Source organism: Thamnophis sirtalis, unplaced genomic scaffold (assembly GCF_051295495.1).
Source record: "Thamnophis sirtalis isolate CommonGarterSnake01/CBP01778 unplaced genomic scaffold, rThaSir2_p1.2 scaffold_19, whole genome shotgun sequence".
In the NCBI taxonomy this organism is placed as follows: domain Eukaryota; kingdom Metazoa; phylum Chordata; class Lepidosauria; order Squamata; family Natricidae; genus Thamnophis; species Thamnophis sirtalis.
Genome location: NW_028261399.1, coordinates 881,948 through 897,111, shown reverse-complemented (window position 1 = coordinate 897,111; position 15,164 = coordinate 881,948). Strand labels below are relative to the sequence as shown.

At 46.1% G+C, this 15,164-nt stretch overlaps 1 protein-coding gene across 1 annotated transcript in view; it reads left to right on the top strand.

Annotated features, from left to right (window-relative positions):
• NECTIN4 (nectin cell adhesion molecule 4) overlaps window positions 1-15,164 on the top strand; it is a gene marked incomplete in the record, with an annotated part of 115,741 nt that overhangs the window by 76,659 nt on the left and 23,918 nt on the right. Inside the window, 1 exon segment of the mRNA XM_087703053.1 lies at window positions 9,650-10,003. Within this exon segment, the coding sequence (XP_087559179.1) occupies window positions 9,650-10,003 (354 nt within the window).

Below are 15,164 nucleotides of genomic sequence, written 5' to 3'. Positions count from 1 at the left end.
GCTAAAAGAAAATGTAAATATGATTTTTTAAAACAAATTTACTATTAAAAAAGAAAGAAAAAGAAAAAAGAAAGAAAAATACAAATTAGAAATCTAACTTAAAGAGACTAATGCAAAGGCGACAGTCCTCCCTTCCTCCAGGAAAGACCAATTTTTTTATCGCAACCATAAAGGTCAAAAAAGTCAAAAGGGTCCCAGAACCACACAGGGGAAGCCACGCCCCTTTTCACATATTTGCATAAATGGGTGGAGCTTTGATCATACCGCAATTCGTTGTGTTCCTGGCCACACCCACAGATACCTCTGCAGACAATTCTGATTGGTCTCTCTGTCTTCTGTGACCCAGGGCATTGTGGGAACCGTGCTCTGATGGTTTTTTTTTTTTTTTTTTTTGGTCCCGCGGGCCATGTGGATTGCGGTTTACACAGAGTGATTATGGTTTATTCATCGTGGCTTGTGATTTGAGGTCAAAGGGAGCCTCTACGGCCGTACCTGCTGGGTTGTACACTAAGCCAAGCGTGCCTGGAAATGCCGTAACTTGGTCTCTCGTGTTGGAGCGCACATGCTTTGCATGCCAGATCCCAAGTCCCCTCCCTGAGATGGTTGAGTAGGCAAGGCGTCTTTAAAACTGGTCTGACTTGCTAAGGGGAGTTTCGGACTTTTTCCCCGAAAATAACAAACCTTTTTTTAAAATGTGTTTTTTTTTTGTCAAACATAATCTTAAAGAGTGAAAAGTCAGGTGGAGGTGTGCTCGGGTTCTTTGCAACCTGACATTTATTCTGTCTCTCTGTTCTGCATCAGTTTGCAACTTTTTTTTTTTTTTTTAAAAAGGAGAAATGTAGATTCAGATTGGTGCATCCCCTATTTTAGATTAGATTAATAGAGGTGGAAGGGGCCTTGTAGGTCATCTAGTCCAACCCCTCTGCCCAAGCAGGAGACCCTACTCCATTTCTGACAGGCCAGTCCAGTCTCTTCTTGAAAGACTCCAGTGAAGGAGCTCCCACAATTTCTGAAGGCAAATTCTGTTCCATGGGTTGATGGTTCTCCCTGTCAGGAAATCTCTCCTTATTCCTAAATTGAATCTCTCCTTGTTCAGTTTCCATCCATTCTTCCTTGTCTGCCTTTCAGGTGCTTTGGAAAATAGTTTGACCCCGTAACTCCTCTCTGGGGCAGCCCCTCAAATATGGGAAGATGCTCTCCTGCCTCCCCTGGTCCTTCTCTTCCCTAGACTAGCCAGGCCCACTTCCTGCAACCGTTCATTGTCTGTTTTAGCTTCCAGTCCCCTCATCATCCTGGTTGCTCTTCTCTGCCCTCTTTCTAGAGTCTCAACATCTTTTTTATAATGTGGGGACCAAAACTGGATGCAGAATTCTAGGCGTGGCCTTACTAAGGCTTTACATAGTAGTATTAGTACTTCCCTTGATCTTGATTGTATCCCTCTGTTCAATGCAAGTTTCACTAATATCCACAATTTACTGCATTTTCCATGGGAAATCGTCAGTTGAAGGAAGTGTGGGTATCGATCAACCGTGAACAAAATTTCATAAAATGTCCAAGGATCGCAAATTTGGCTTTTGCATTAAAATATCGATTTGGGAATCCTTTCCTCGCTTTCTTCTCTGAAGAAGTACAATTTGCAAGGAGAAATGAGGTTTTTTTTTTAAACAGCCAATGTTAAATGATTTTGTAAGATCAATAATAATAATAATAAAAAAAACAGTCAAGACTTAAGAAGCTGCTTGAAACTTCTATTAGGCTGGTTTTATGAGCAGAGAAGTCTGTAAAATCATTTACTTTGGTTCACAAGAAAATGTAACATTTTTTGAAATTCAGAATTAAAACAACACCTCTAACTGAGAAGCATTTCCAGTGTTTTGGGATGAAACTCTTCTCTATGGCATCATGAAAGGTGGAAAGTGGGTAGAATTATCCTGCTTTATAATGATGATTAACCAACAACCTAGCTTTACCCGGGTATTTATTTATAGAGGGGAAATGTCCAGACCAAACATAATTTCTAATGTTGCATTTTCCCACTTACCAGAGGAAGCCCCCTTGTGGAGTACTGCGAAGCCATTACCATGGCAACTTCACTGCCCTGTACAGTAGAAGCCATTTTACGGCATTACAGTAGAAGCCATTTGAAGGCACAACAGGCTTATCTTAACAGAACACATCCCCAAGGGATGTTATAGCAATAGCAATAGCAATAGCAGTTAGACTTATATACCACTTCATAGGGCTTTTAGCCCTCTCTAAGCAATTTACAGAGTCAGCATATTGCCCCCACAGTCTGGGTCCTCATTTCACCCACCTCAGAAGGATGGAAGGCTGAGTCAACCTTGAGCTGGTGAGATTAGAACCGCTGAACTGCAGATAACAGTCAGCTGAAGTGGCCTGCAGTGCTGCACTCTAACCACTGCGCCACCTCGGCTCTATGGGTGCCTTACCCTCACAGTATTTATTTCCAGAGAGTAAATCATCAGTGGACCAAGCTTGGTTGAAATTGCTTGAGGTTTTTTGCGCACCGAACCAGCAGTAATGCCAGTAGTAACCCACCCCTGCCTCCCAGGTCCCTTCCAACTCTGTTATTCTGTAATGATTTCCTGCTTGAGCAAGGGGGCTGGACTAGAAGACCTCCAAGGTCCCTTCCAGCTCTGTTATTCTGTAAGGATCTCCTGCTTGAGCAAGGGGGCTGGACTAGAAGATCTCCCAGGTCCCTTCCAGCTCTGTTATTCTGTAAGGGTCTCATGCTTGAACAAAGGGGTTGGACTAGATGATTTCCAAGGTCCCTTCCAGCTCTGTTATTCTGTAATGATTTCCTGCTTGAGCAAGGGGGCTGGACTAGAAGACCTCCCAGGTCCCTTCCAGCTCTGTTATTCTGTAAGGGTCTCATGCTTGAGCAAGGGGGCTGGACTAGAAGACCTCCCAGGTCCCTTCCAGCTCTGCTTTTCTGTAAGGATCTCCTGCTTGAACAAGGGGGCTGGACTAGATGACCTCCAAGGTCCCTTCCAACTCTGCTTTTCTGTAAGGATCTCTGCTTGAGCAAGTGGGATGGACTAGATGTTTCCCAAGGTCCTTTCCAACTCTATTATTGTATTATTTTGCCATGTTCAGAAGAAGCTCAGCCCTCAAAGCTTGACGGGATTGGACTTTAGGGGCTAACACTGAGTAACTATTTTTAAATTATACGCTACTGATTTAAGGTTGCAGAGCCGTTACTCATGAAGTGTTTATTTATTTGGTTTATTGTATCGCTAGCTGCTGAGGTTTGTTTTGGTCCAGGGATAAATACACATATAAGGTAAATAAATAATGCTTGTCCAATATTGTGGTGGCTCAGTGACGGAGCTTCTTGATCAGAAAGGTCAGCAGTTCGGCGGTTCGAATCCCTAGCGCCACGTAACGGTGTGAGCTCCTGTTCCTTGTCCCAGATTCTGCCAACCGAGCAGTTCGAAAGCAGGTAATAATGCAAGTGGAGAAATAGGAACCACCTTTGGTGGGAAGGGAATAGCGTTCCATGCGCCTTCGGCATTGAGTCATGCCGGCCACATGACCCTGGAGAAGTCTTTGGACAGTGCTGGCTCTTGGGCTTTGAAACGGAGACGAGCAGCGCCCCCTAGAGTTGGGTACGACTAGCACAGATGTGCAAGGGGAACCTTTCCCTTTACCTAATGTTGTGACTGTGTTAACCGTACGTTAACCGTATGTCTTTTTTTACATCAAAACCAAGATTTAGATTCATAACCAGGGAGTGGCAGAGAAGTTGAAGCCAAGATGAGATCCCCCTAAGCCAGCTGCTAAAGGATGACTGAGTCCTGGGGATTAATATTATTTTCCAGGCTACCCACATAATGGTTTTTGGGGGGTTGAGTCAGTCACTTTCTGCTTGTGAACCTTATTAGCTTAAAAGAAAGATTTGCGACAAAGATTCTGCATCATTTTTCAGAAATCATTTGGAAGGGTAACTCATCCACTCAGACTTCTGAAAGTCAGGGAGGGATTGGTCTTCTCTGAATCAGGATGGCTGGAGGTTTTCCAGAAAACATTGGACAGCCATCTGTCCAGAAATTTATAAAGACTCCTGCCTTGGGCAGGGGGCTGGACTAGAAGACCTCCAGGGTCCCTTCCAGCCCTGTCAGTCTATGGTTCTATGGTCTTGGGCAGGGGGCTGGACTATAAGACCTCCAGGGTCCCTTCTAGCCCTGTCAGTCTATGGTCTTGGGCAGGTGGCTGGACTAGAAGACCTCCAGGGTATCTTCCAGCCTTGCGAGTCTATGGTCTTGGGCAGGGGGCTGGACTAGAAGACTTCCAGGGTCATAACTATGAGCTGAATTTTGATCATGTGTTCCTGGGAATGCTGTAACGTTTGTCGCAGTGGCGGGTTTCCAATTTTTTTCTTCTACTGGTTGGCTCGTGCACACACACACAACGTTTCTGCACATGCACAGAAGTATTTGGGCAGGTGGGCGGGACTTCCCAGTTTGCCCGATCTGGTTGGTGGTGAGGAAAATGGTCACAAGTTACCTTTTTCAGGGCTGTAACTTTGAACCATCACTAAACGAATTATTGTAAGTTGAGGACTACCTGTATGTAGGCCAACTAGAGACATAGAGAGAGAGGAGGAGGAGGAGGAGGAGGAGGAGGAGGAGGAGGAGGAGGAGGAGGAGGAGGAGGAGGAGGAGAACAGGAGGAGGAAGAAGGAGAGAAGGATGAGGTGGAAGAGCAGGAGGAAGAGCAGGAGGAGGAGGAAGAAAAGGAGAAGAACAGCAGGAGGAGGAAGAGCAGGAGGAGGAGGTGGAAGAAGAGGAGGAAGAGGAAGAACAGGAGGAGGAGGTGGAGGAGGTGGAAGAAGAAGAGAAAGAGGAGGAGGAGGAGGAGGAGGAGGAGGAGGAGGAGGAAGAGCAGGAGGAGCAGGAGGAGGAAGAAAAGGAGGAGGAAGAAGAGGAGGAGGAGGAGGAGGAGGAGGAAGAGGAGGAGGAAGAGCAGGAGGAGGAGGAGGAAGTAGAGGAGGAGGAGGAAGGGGAAGAAGTGGAGGAGGAGGAAGAGGAGGAAAAAGAAAAGAAGAAGAAAGTTTTAATCCTGGTATGAGGAAGTTGTTCAGTGGCCATAACTGTTTAATGTTGACTTTGTAATAGTCGTGTTGTGTTTCCTGGCATGGGTGTCCTGGCCAGATGCCCACTTGCCAGGTGTGAATGAAGGGACTGAGTCAGGATGGGGGTCGGCTCCTCCTCTGGTGTGTGTTTGTGTGTGTGAGAGAGAGAGACAGACAGACAGACCTTTCTTTCTTCTCTGGGTATTGTTGTCTTTTGCACGGAGTGGAGATTCCCAAGCCAGGAAGCGCATACCAGGTCGATGATGTGGCCCCTGGCCTGGACTCTAGCTAGCTCTCACCCCCACCGCCACCCCCGTGTCTCAGAATACAAAGTAACAGAGCGGGAAGGGAGCTGCGAGGTCTTCTAGTCCAACCCCCTGCGCAAGGGAAAAAGACCCTACAGCAGGGGTCTCCAACCTTGGCAACTTTAGGTCTTGTGGACGTCAAGAGAGTTGCTGCGATAAGGAATGCCTGAGCCCTCCCCCAAAGGAGATTCCTCACGAATGTACAGGTAGTCCTCGTTTAGTGATTGTTCAAAGTTACAGCAGCACTGGAAAAGTGACTTGTGACCGGTTTTCACACTTACGACTGTTGCACATCCCCGTGGTCACGTGATCAAAATTTGGACACTGGGGAATTGATTCATATTTATGACGGTCATAGTGTCCCAGAGAGAGGTGGATGGTTTTCCCCTGTTCGAACGAACCGGTAGCGGCAGGAGGCTCCACCCACCCACCCAGATGTCATCACAGACTCTCTGCGCATGTGCAGAAGCGTTGCATGCAAGCGAAGCAAGCACTCTATGTGCTCCCAATTCCGAACCGATAGCGAAGGTAAGAGGAAACCATTAGTGGTCCTGGGGTCACATGACACCCCCCCTCTTGGGACCTTCAGACAAGCAAAGTCCACAGGGAAGCTGGATTCACTTAACAACCGTCTTACTGGCTTAACAACTGCAGGGATTCACTTAACAATTGCAGCAAGATAGGTCGTCAAATGGGGCAAAGTTTGCTTAACATTTGCCTGCTTAGCAATGGAATCCTATTCTATTCTATATTTTCTATTCTATTCTATTCAATTCCATTCCATACTATTCTATTATATATTTTCTATTATATATTTTCTATTCTAATTCTATTCTAATTCTATTCTTTCTATTCTAATTCTATTCTAATCCAATTCTAATCCAATTCTAATCCAATTCTAATCCAATTCTAATTCTATTCTAATCCATTCCATATTCTAGTCTAGTCTCTGCTAATTCTATTCTATTCTATTCCATTCCATTCCATTTTCTATTCTATTCTATTCTCATTCTATTCCATACTCCTATTCTATTATATATTTTCTATTATATTATATATTTTCTATTCTAATTCTATTCTATTCCATTCCATTCCATATTCTATTCTATTCTCATTCTATTCCATACTCCTACTATATTTTCTATTATATTATATATTTTCTATTCTAATTCTATTCTATTCCATTCCATTCCATATTCTATTTGATTCTATTCTAATTCTATTCCATACTCCTATTATATATTTTCTATTCTATTATATATTTTCTATTCTAATTCTATTCCCTTCAATTCCATATTCTATTCTCATTCTATTCTATTCTATTCTATTCTATTCTATTCTAATTCTATTCCATAGTATTCTATTACCCTGTTTCCCTGAAATTAAGACCTCCCCAGAAAATAAGCTCATGGTTGCTGCTGTGTTGCTATATTTTCAGGGAGGGCTTGTTTTTTTGGGAGGGCTTATTTTAGCATATGTGCTTATTTTCTTACGCTAAAATAAGGCCTCCCCAAAAAACAAGCCCTCCCTGAAAATATTGCAACACAGCAGCAACCACGAGGTGACCATGCTTGCCCCCTCCTGCACCTCAAAAATAATAAGACTTCCCCGAAAATAAGGCCAGATCCTGTCTTATTTTCGGGGAAACACAGTATATATTTTCTATTCTATTATATATTTTCTATTCTAATTCTATTCTAATTCTACTCCATTCCATTCCATATTCTATTCCATTCCATATTCTATCCTATTTCTATTCCATACTCCTATTCTATTATATATTTTCTATTCTTATATATTTTCTATTCTAATTCTGTTCCATATTCTATTCCATTCCATATTCTATTCTATATAATTTCTATTTCTATTCCATACTCCTATTCTTATTATATATTTTCTATTCTATTATATATTTTCTATTCCATTATATATTTTCTATTCTAATTCTATTCTAATTCTATTCCATTCCATTCCATATTCTATTCTATTTCTATTCTATTATATATTTTCTATTCTGTTATATATTTTCTATTCTGTTATATATTTTCTATTCTAATTCTATTCCATTCCATTCCAGGGGTGGGTTCCTACCAGTTCAGCCCGGTTCGGCCAAACGGCCAGTGCCATGCCGGCCTGGGTCGCATAACCGGCAGCCACCCAGGTTGGCCACGCCCTCCGAACCAGTCCCCCAGTTGCCGCAGTCGCCGCCGCCATCTTGTTCTGCACAGGCACAGAACAATTTCTATTGAACTGTGCATGCATACACAGGGCGCCTCCAGCGCATGCGTGAAGCGCACACACAAGCGAACCTGCAGCAATGCCGGCTCAAACCAACCCCTGTTCCATTCCATTCCATTCTTTAAAAAAACGAAAGAAATTTGCTGTACACACCCAGGGCTGTGTGTGTGTGTGAGAGAGAGAGAGATGTGCCACTCCTACCAGTGTTGTGGGGAAGAAACAATGGCAGGGGGGAGGGAAGTGCAAGATCCGGACAAGCCGGGGCAAAACCTCAGCCTCTGTGCAGGCAGGTTCAGCTGGACTCCCAGGCCTGTCCATTTTCTTGGCTGCGCGCAACTTGCAGCTGACTCGGAGTTGACAGTGGGGCTCGAAGGAGATACAGAAGGCAGTGTGGTTCTCGCCTTGTGCATGGGCCTGGACTAGAGCCGGGATGGGGAACCTGTGGCACAGGTGGCACATGAGCCGTCATCTCTGGCATGCATGGGTGTGCTAGCCAGCTCATTTTCGGCCTTCAGAGGCCCAGGAGAGGCCGTTTTCCCACTCCCCAGGCTTCAAGAAAGACTCCGGAGCCTAGGGAGGGGAGAAAACAGGCCGAGTGAATCAACCGGAAGTTGCGCATGCATGCACGGGGCGGGGTGGGTAGGCTGCATTGAATTGTGAGAAGGTTTCGCCATCCCTGGACTAGAGGGCCTCCAAGATTCCTTCCAGCCCCATGACTCTATGAACTTGTGCAGGGGATGAACTAGAACAGGGGGTCCGCAAGAAAACTTTGGTGGTCCCCAGAAAAATTATTTGCGTTTTTTTATATTGCACTGAGTCAGGGGTCCTCAAAGTACAGCCCCTGGGATGGATATCATCTCCATTTCAAAGCCGAAGAGCCAGCGCTGTCCGAAGACGTCGCCGTGGCTGGCATGACTCAATGCCAAAGGTGCACGGAACACTGTTCCCTTCCCCCCCAAAGGGGTTCTTATTTTTCTACTTGCATTTTTACGTGTTTTTGAACTGCTGGGTTGGCAGAAGCTGGGACAAGTCACAGGAACTCACTCAGTTACGCGGCACTAGGGATTCGAACCACCGAACTGCCGACCTTTCTGATCAACAAGCTCAGCATCTTAGACACTAAGACAGTGCGTTCCATATTGCAGGTCGGACGGGGGCAGCCCTTCCGACTTGGGGGTCCTGGTGAGGGGCTTTGAGCAAAGGCTGGAGGGAAGCAACACTGGTGGCGAAGAGCCGGAGAGCCTCGTTTCAGTGGGACTGCATCATGGCCTGGAATTGGCTGACCATCTCAGCCCACTGAGACTCCAGGCGCCGGTACCTGGCCTTGCGCTCCCGCAGGGCTGCTTGGAAAGCCTATGCTCCTAGTCCTCAGTGAGGTGCTTCTGCTGAGCCTCCTTCTCGGTCAGTATGAAGTATAAAGCGCCCACAACTTCTGGTGGCAAGCTGTTCCACTGGCTAATTGTCCTCACTGTTGGGAAGTTTCTCCTTAATTCCAGGTTGTTTCTCTCCTTGATTAGTTTCCACTCATTGTTTTTTGCCTTCTGGGGCTTTGGAGAATAGCTTGACTCCCTCTTCTTTGGGGCAGCCCCTCAAATACTGGAAGACTGCTATCCTGTCATCCCCAATTCTTCTTTTCTTTAGACGAGCCACACCCACATCCTGCAGCCGTTCTTCATATGGTTTAATCTCCAGGGATGTCCAAACTTGGGAACTTTAAGACTTGTGGACTTCAATTCCCAGAACTTTAAGACTTGTGGACTTCAATTCCCAGAATTCCCAGAGTTGTGGACTTCAATTCCCAGAACTTTAAGACTTGTGGACTTCAACTCCCAGAATTCCCCAGCCAGTCTTAAAGTTCCTGAGTTTGGACACCCCTGCTACAGGTTTTAACCACAAGAAGAAGGGCATGGCAGGTTTCCAAAATCACGCCTTCTTTTTTCTTAAGAGATTGTATTCGGGAAACTCCTCCCCCCCCAATTCACACCCTCCCTCCTTTTTCCCGTCTCCCCAGGTCTGCTGGCCCGAGTGTTGGAGACCCCAAGCAGCGTGACGGCGGTGTTTGGCACAGACGTGGTGCTGCCATGCGGCTACCAGGCCACGCAGGGTGAGGCGGTGCTGCAGGTCACCTGGCTGAAGCGAGTGGACGGCGGGAAGCGCGTGGAGGTGGCGGTCCTGAATTCGGAGCATGGGGTCCACATCGAGAAGGCCTACATTGGCCGGGTGCAGCGGCAGGCGCAGGGGTCGCTGGTGAACGGCTCCATCGTGCTGAAGAATGCGGTGCAGGCTGACGAGGGCGCCTACGAATGCCAGCTCATCACCTTCCCCCGGGGCAACTTCGAGTCCCGCCTGTCCCTCAAGGTTCTAGGTAAGGACACCGGAGGAGCTTCTGGTCTTCAAATGGCCTTGAAGTTTCTAGGTAAGGACCCCTGAGGAGCTTCTGGTCTTCACCTGGCCCTCAAGGTTCTAGGTAAAGACCCCTGAGGAGCTTCTGGTCTTCACCTGGTCCTCAAGGTTCTAGGTAATGACATCTGAGGAGTTTCTGGTCTCCACCTGGTCCTCAAGGTTCTAGGTAATGACATCTGAGGAGTTTCTGGTCTTCACCTGGTCCTCAAGGTTCTAGGTAATGACATCTGAGGAGCTTCTGGTCTTCACCTAGTCCTCAAGGTTCTAGGTAATGACATCTGAGGAGCTTCTGGTCTTCACCTGGTCCTCAAGGTTCTAGGTAAAAAAAAACCTGAGCAGCTTCTGATTTCCACCTGGTCCTCAAGGTTCTAGGTAAGGACATCTGAGGAGTTTCTGGTCTTCAAATGGCCTTGAAATTTCTAGGTAAGGACCCCTGAGAATCTCCAGATCCCCACCTGGACCTAAGTGTTCTAGGTATAAGGACACCTGAGGAGCTTCTGGTCTTCACCTGGCCTTGAAGGTTCTAGCTAAAGACCCCTGAGGAGCTTCTGGTTTCCACCTGGACCTCAGTATTCTAGGTATAAGGACACCTGAGGAGCTTCGGGGTTCACCAAGATGCAGTATAGATCATCCTTCAATAACAGTACCAGTAGTCCTTGACTTACGACAGTTCATTTAGTGACTGTTCAAAGTTTCATCGGCATCTTTCCAGCCTCCCTAGGGGCACGTACATAAAAATTCAGACACTTGACAATTGACTCATATTTATGATGGTCGCAGAGTCCGAGGGTCACGCGATCCCCTTTGGCGACTTTCTGACAAAGTCAATGGGGAAACCTGATTCGCTTAACAACTGTAGCAAGAAAGGTCGCAAAGGGTGGCGAAATTCATTTAAGAAATGTTTCATTGAGCCACATAAATTTGGGGTTCCGTTGTAAGTCAAGGACTACCAGTAATTCATTTAGTGACCGTTCGAAGCTAGAACAGCAGTGAAAACGAATGCCTCATGACAGGTTCTCACACTTACGACCATTACAGCATCCCCAAGCAGCTGCAAACAGTTGTAAATGCGGGCCAGTTGCTGAACGTCCAAAATGTAACCGCCACTAAATTTCAGAAGGGTTTTATAAATACCTCTGGGGAAGTTTGTCGTAACTTCAAACAGTTGCTAAATGACCAGTCATAAATCAAAGTTTACCTGCACACACAGGTAGTCTTTGATTTAAGGCCAAAACTGAGCCCAAAATTTCCATCGCTAAGTCAGACAGTGTTTTGCCCCATTTTGCGCCCTTCCTTGCCACTGTGGTTCTTAAGTGAACCTGGTTTCGTTGACTTGGCTGGTTAACTGCGACCGTCATAAATACAACTCAGTTGCCAAGTGTCCGAATTTTAATCGTGTGCCTTTGGGGATGCTGTGATGGTCCCTAAGTGTGAAGCACGACCCTAAGCCACTTTTTTCCCAGGGTCGTTGTAATTGCCAATTGTAATTATATGAACGGCCGTAAGTCGAGGACTCACTGTGCATAAGTAGGATTGAATTCACCCTCGTGGTCTTTGGCTCCCTGAGCTTCTCCTTGGACTCTTGGTGGACATGGCAGAGGCGGGAGGACTCCTGTAGAGGAGAGGATTTAGATTAGATTAGATTAGATTAACAGAGTTGGAAGGGACCTTGGAGGTCATCTAGTTCAAGCAGGAGACCCTACACCAGTCCAGTCTCCTCTTGAAAGCTTCCAGGGATGAAGCTCCCACAACTTCCGAAGGCAACTTCTGTTCCACGGGTTGATTCTTCTCCCTGTCAGGAAATTCCTCCTTATTTCCAGGTTGAATCTCTCCTTGGTCAGTTTCCATCCATTCTTCCTTCTCTGGTCTTTGGGTGCTTTGGAGAATAGCTTGACCCCCTAACTCCTCTCTGGGGCAGCCCCTCAACTATTGGAAAATGCTCTCCAGTCTCCCCTGGTCCTTCTAGTTCAACCTCCTGCTCAAGCAGGAGACCATACACCATTCCTGGCAAATGGCTGTCCAGTCTCTTTTTAAAATCTTCCAGTGCCTTTTTTACAACTTAACAGAGGGACCTTGTAGATCAACTAGTCCACCCCGCTCCCAAGCAACAGACCCTACCCCATTTCTGAAATACAGCAGTCCAGTCTCTTCTTGAAAGCCTCCAGTGATGAAGCTGCCACAACTTCCAAAGGCAACTTCTGTTCCACGGGTTGATTGTTCTTCCTGTCAGGAAATTCCTCCTTATTTCCAAGTTGAATCTCTCCTTGGTCAGTTTCCCTCCATTCTTCCTTCTCTGGCCTTCGGGGGCTTTGGAGAATAGCTTGACCCCCTTCCTCCTCTCTGGGGCAGCCCCTCAAATATTGGAAGATGCTCTCCTGTCTCCCCTGGTCCTTCTCTTCCCTAGACCAGCCAGGCCCAGTTCCTGCAACCGTCCATCGTAGGTTTTAGCCTCCAGTCCCCTCATCATCCTGTTTGCTCTTCTCTGCCCTCTTTCTAGAGTCTCAACGTCTTTTTTTACAGTGTGGGGACCAAAACTGCATGCAGTACTCTAGGTGTGGCCTTACTAAGGCTTTAAAGGGTGGCATTCGAAAGGCAGGACAAGGAGCAAAGTATGGAAACTCATCAAGGAGGGAAGCAACCTAGAACTAAGGAGAACTTTCCTGACAACGAGAAGAATTAATTCATGGGTTGACTTCTCTCCAGAAGTTGTGGGTGCTCCATCACTGGAGGTGGTTTTTTTTAAAGAAGTGGATTGGACAACCATTTGTCCAAAAATGATATGTAGGGTTTCCTGCTTGAACAGAGAGGTTGGACTAGAAGACCTCCAAGGTCCCTTTCCAACTCTGTTATTCTGTTTTCTAAAACCGGTCATTTATGGGGTGGTGTACCCCCAACTACCTAAACCCTCCGGTGGAAGTGAAGGGCAGGAATTTTGGTAGGAAAACAGCTTTTGCAAATTTGGCCTCAGCTACAAAAATGAAAAAGTCAAAGGAGAATTGGAAAGCGATGATGGTCTTTTAAAAAAAGAAGACTGAATGAAAATTAATCAGGCCCACCGATTATTATCTCCTCTTTTATGTTGGGGCAAATGATAAACAAACAATAAACAAGTTAAGTTATCCACAAGTAATAATTTTAATCTATTTCCCTCACATTGTATTGGATATATAATGTTTACTAGATATATTTACTAGATTTCATTCTATTCTACTAGTAAATCCTTTTCTTTCTTTCCTCTTTTCAACCATTTTCTCTTAGTCTCTCGTTTCTCTTCTCTCCACCCATTGGCCTAGCTTTTTCCTTTTCTTGATCTTGAAATCCCTGTATTTCCAATCTTTTTTTCTCCTCCTTTTTAATTCTGTTGTTTTCGTAACTAACTAAATGAAACGTTTACCACCTAAAATTAAACTTGAGGATGCGTGTTATTAACCCTCAGACAGAATAATAGATGTGGAAACGACACGTTGGATTTGATTCATTTGGAGAGGCAAGTAATGATATTGCCTATGTATTAAGAAGGAATTGAAATTAAGCGGGAGAATATGGAGTGAAAAGAAGACGGTTGGAATGTAAAATGGAAATAGGATGTAAAATGGACTGTGCGTAAGAGAAGATGCAAAGCAGGACGACATTTTGTTCATAAAAGAAGTTAAAACATGTAACCAAAAATTAAAAAACTTTGTAAAATAAAATAAAAACAAACAAACAATAAACAAACAAGATCAAGGGACGACAAGGAGCTCCGTGCCAGGCGTCTCATGCCAGGGTGGAGAAGAACCAGCTCTGCCACTCTCCACTCGTTTTCCTGGTGGCCCCAAGGAGCCAACACTGGGTTACTAGCTCGGAGTGGCCTTTGGGCCCTTCCTGGCTCACCCCAGGCCCCTCCCCAGACCTGCATTTAATTATAAGTCTAAAAGTGTTTAGGATTTCACGGCAATTAGAACCTGTGCCTGCCTCCAGGGTGGCTAAGGTGTAAAGATCGCGGAGGCTGCGTTTTAACGGGATTTTGAAATCGGGCAGGTGAAACTGGAACTGGACAGGGTTTCCCACCGCTGGTCACTTCGAACCCTGCCGACTCCTGGAAAGGAGAAGCTGCACTTCAGAATCGAGAAATGGGGATGTCCTTGGGGGGGGTGGGTGTTAGCTCCATGAGTGTGAAAAATAAGGGCATACATTCAGAAGCACACAGATGTACATACACAGAAACACTGATGATGTTCCTTAGTTGGGTCATGAAACGTCTGCAAGAAAAGCACAAGGCTCAGAAAACACAGTTGTTGTCCTCTTCTTCCTCCTCCTTCTCCTCATCTTCCTCCTCCTCCTCTTCCTCCATTCTGCAAACCCTACTCCCTTCTAGCACTGATGATGTTATCTGGTATCTAAAAAACAACCAAGCTCAGAGCACCAAGGACTCCACACTCCTCCTCCTCTTCCACCTCCTCCTCTTCCTCTTACTTATTAGATTAGATTAGATTGTTTATTTGTATGCCGCCCTTTTCCCTGGGGGGACTCAGGGCGGCTCACAATCAAAAGGAAGCGGGGGGACAGACTTTTACATATAAGACAGTACATGATTAAAATGCAACATTCATACCATTCGGGCGGGTTACAATCTTTAGCCCCAGGACTGACGGGATAGCCAGATTCTAAGGGCTGTGCGGAAGGTCTGGAGAGTGGTGAGGGTACGAAGCTCCACGGGGAGATCGTTCCATTGGGTCGGGGCTACCACCGAGAAGGCTCTCCTCCGCGTGGTGGCCAGTCGGCATTGGCCAGCGGATGGAACTCGGAGGAGGCCTAAACGATGAGATCTAATGGGTCATGTGGAGGTGATCGGCAGTAGGCAGTCTCTCAAGTACCCAGATCCACTACCACGAAGGGCTTTATAGGTGGCAAGTAGCACCTTGAAGTGTATCCGGAGATCGACAGGTAGCCAGTGCAGCTCGCGGAGGATAGGTGTTATGTGGGTGAAGCGAGGTGCACCCACAATCGCTCGCACGGCTGCATTCTGGACTAGCTGAAGTCGCCGAATACTCCTCAAGGGCAGCCCCATGTAGAGCACATTGCAGTACTCCAGCCTAGAGGTCACAAGGGCACGAGTATCATCATCATCATCTTCTTCTTCC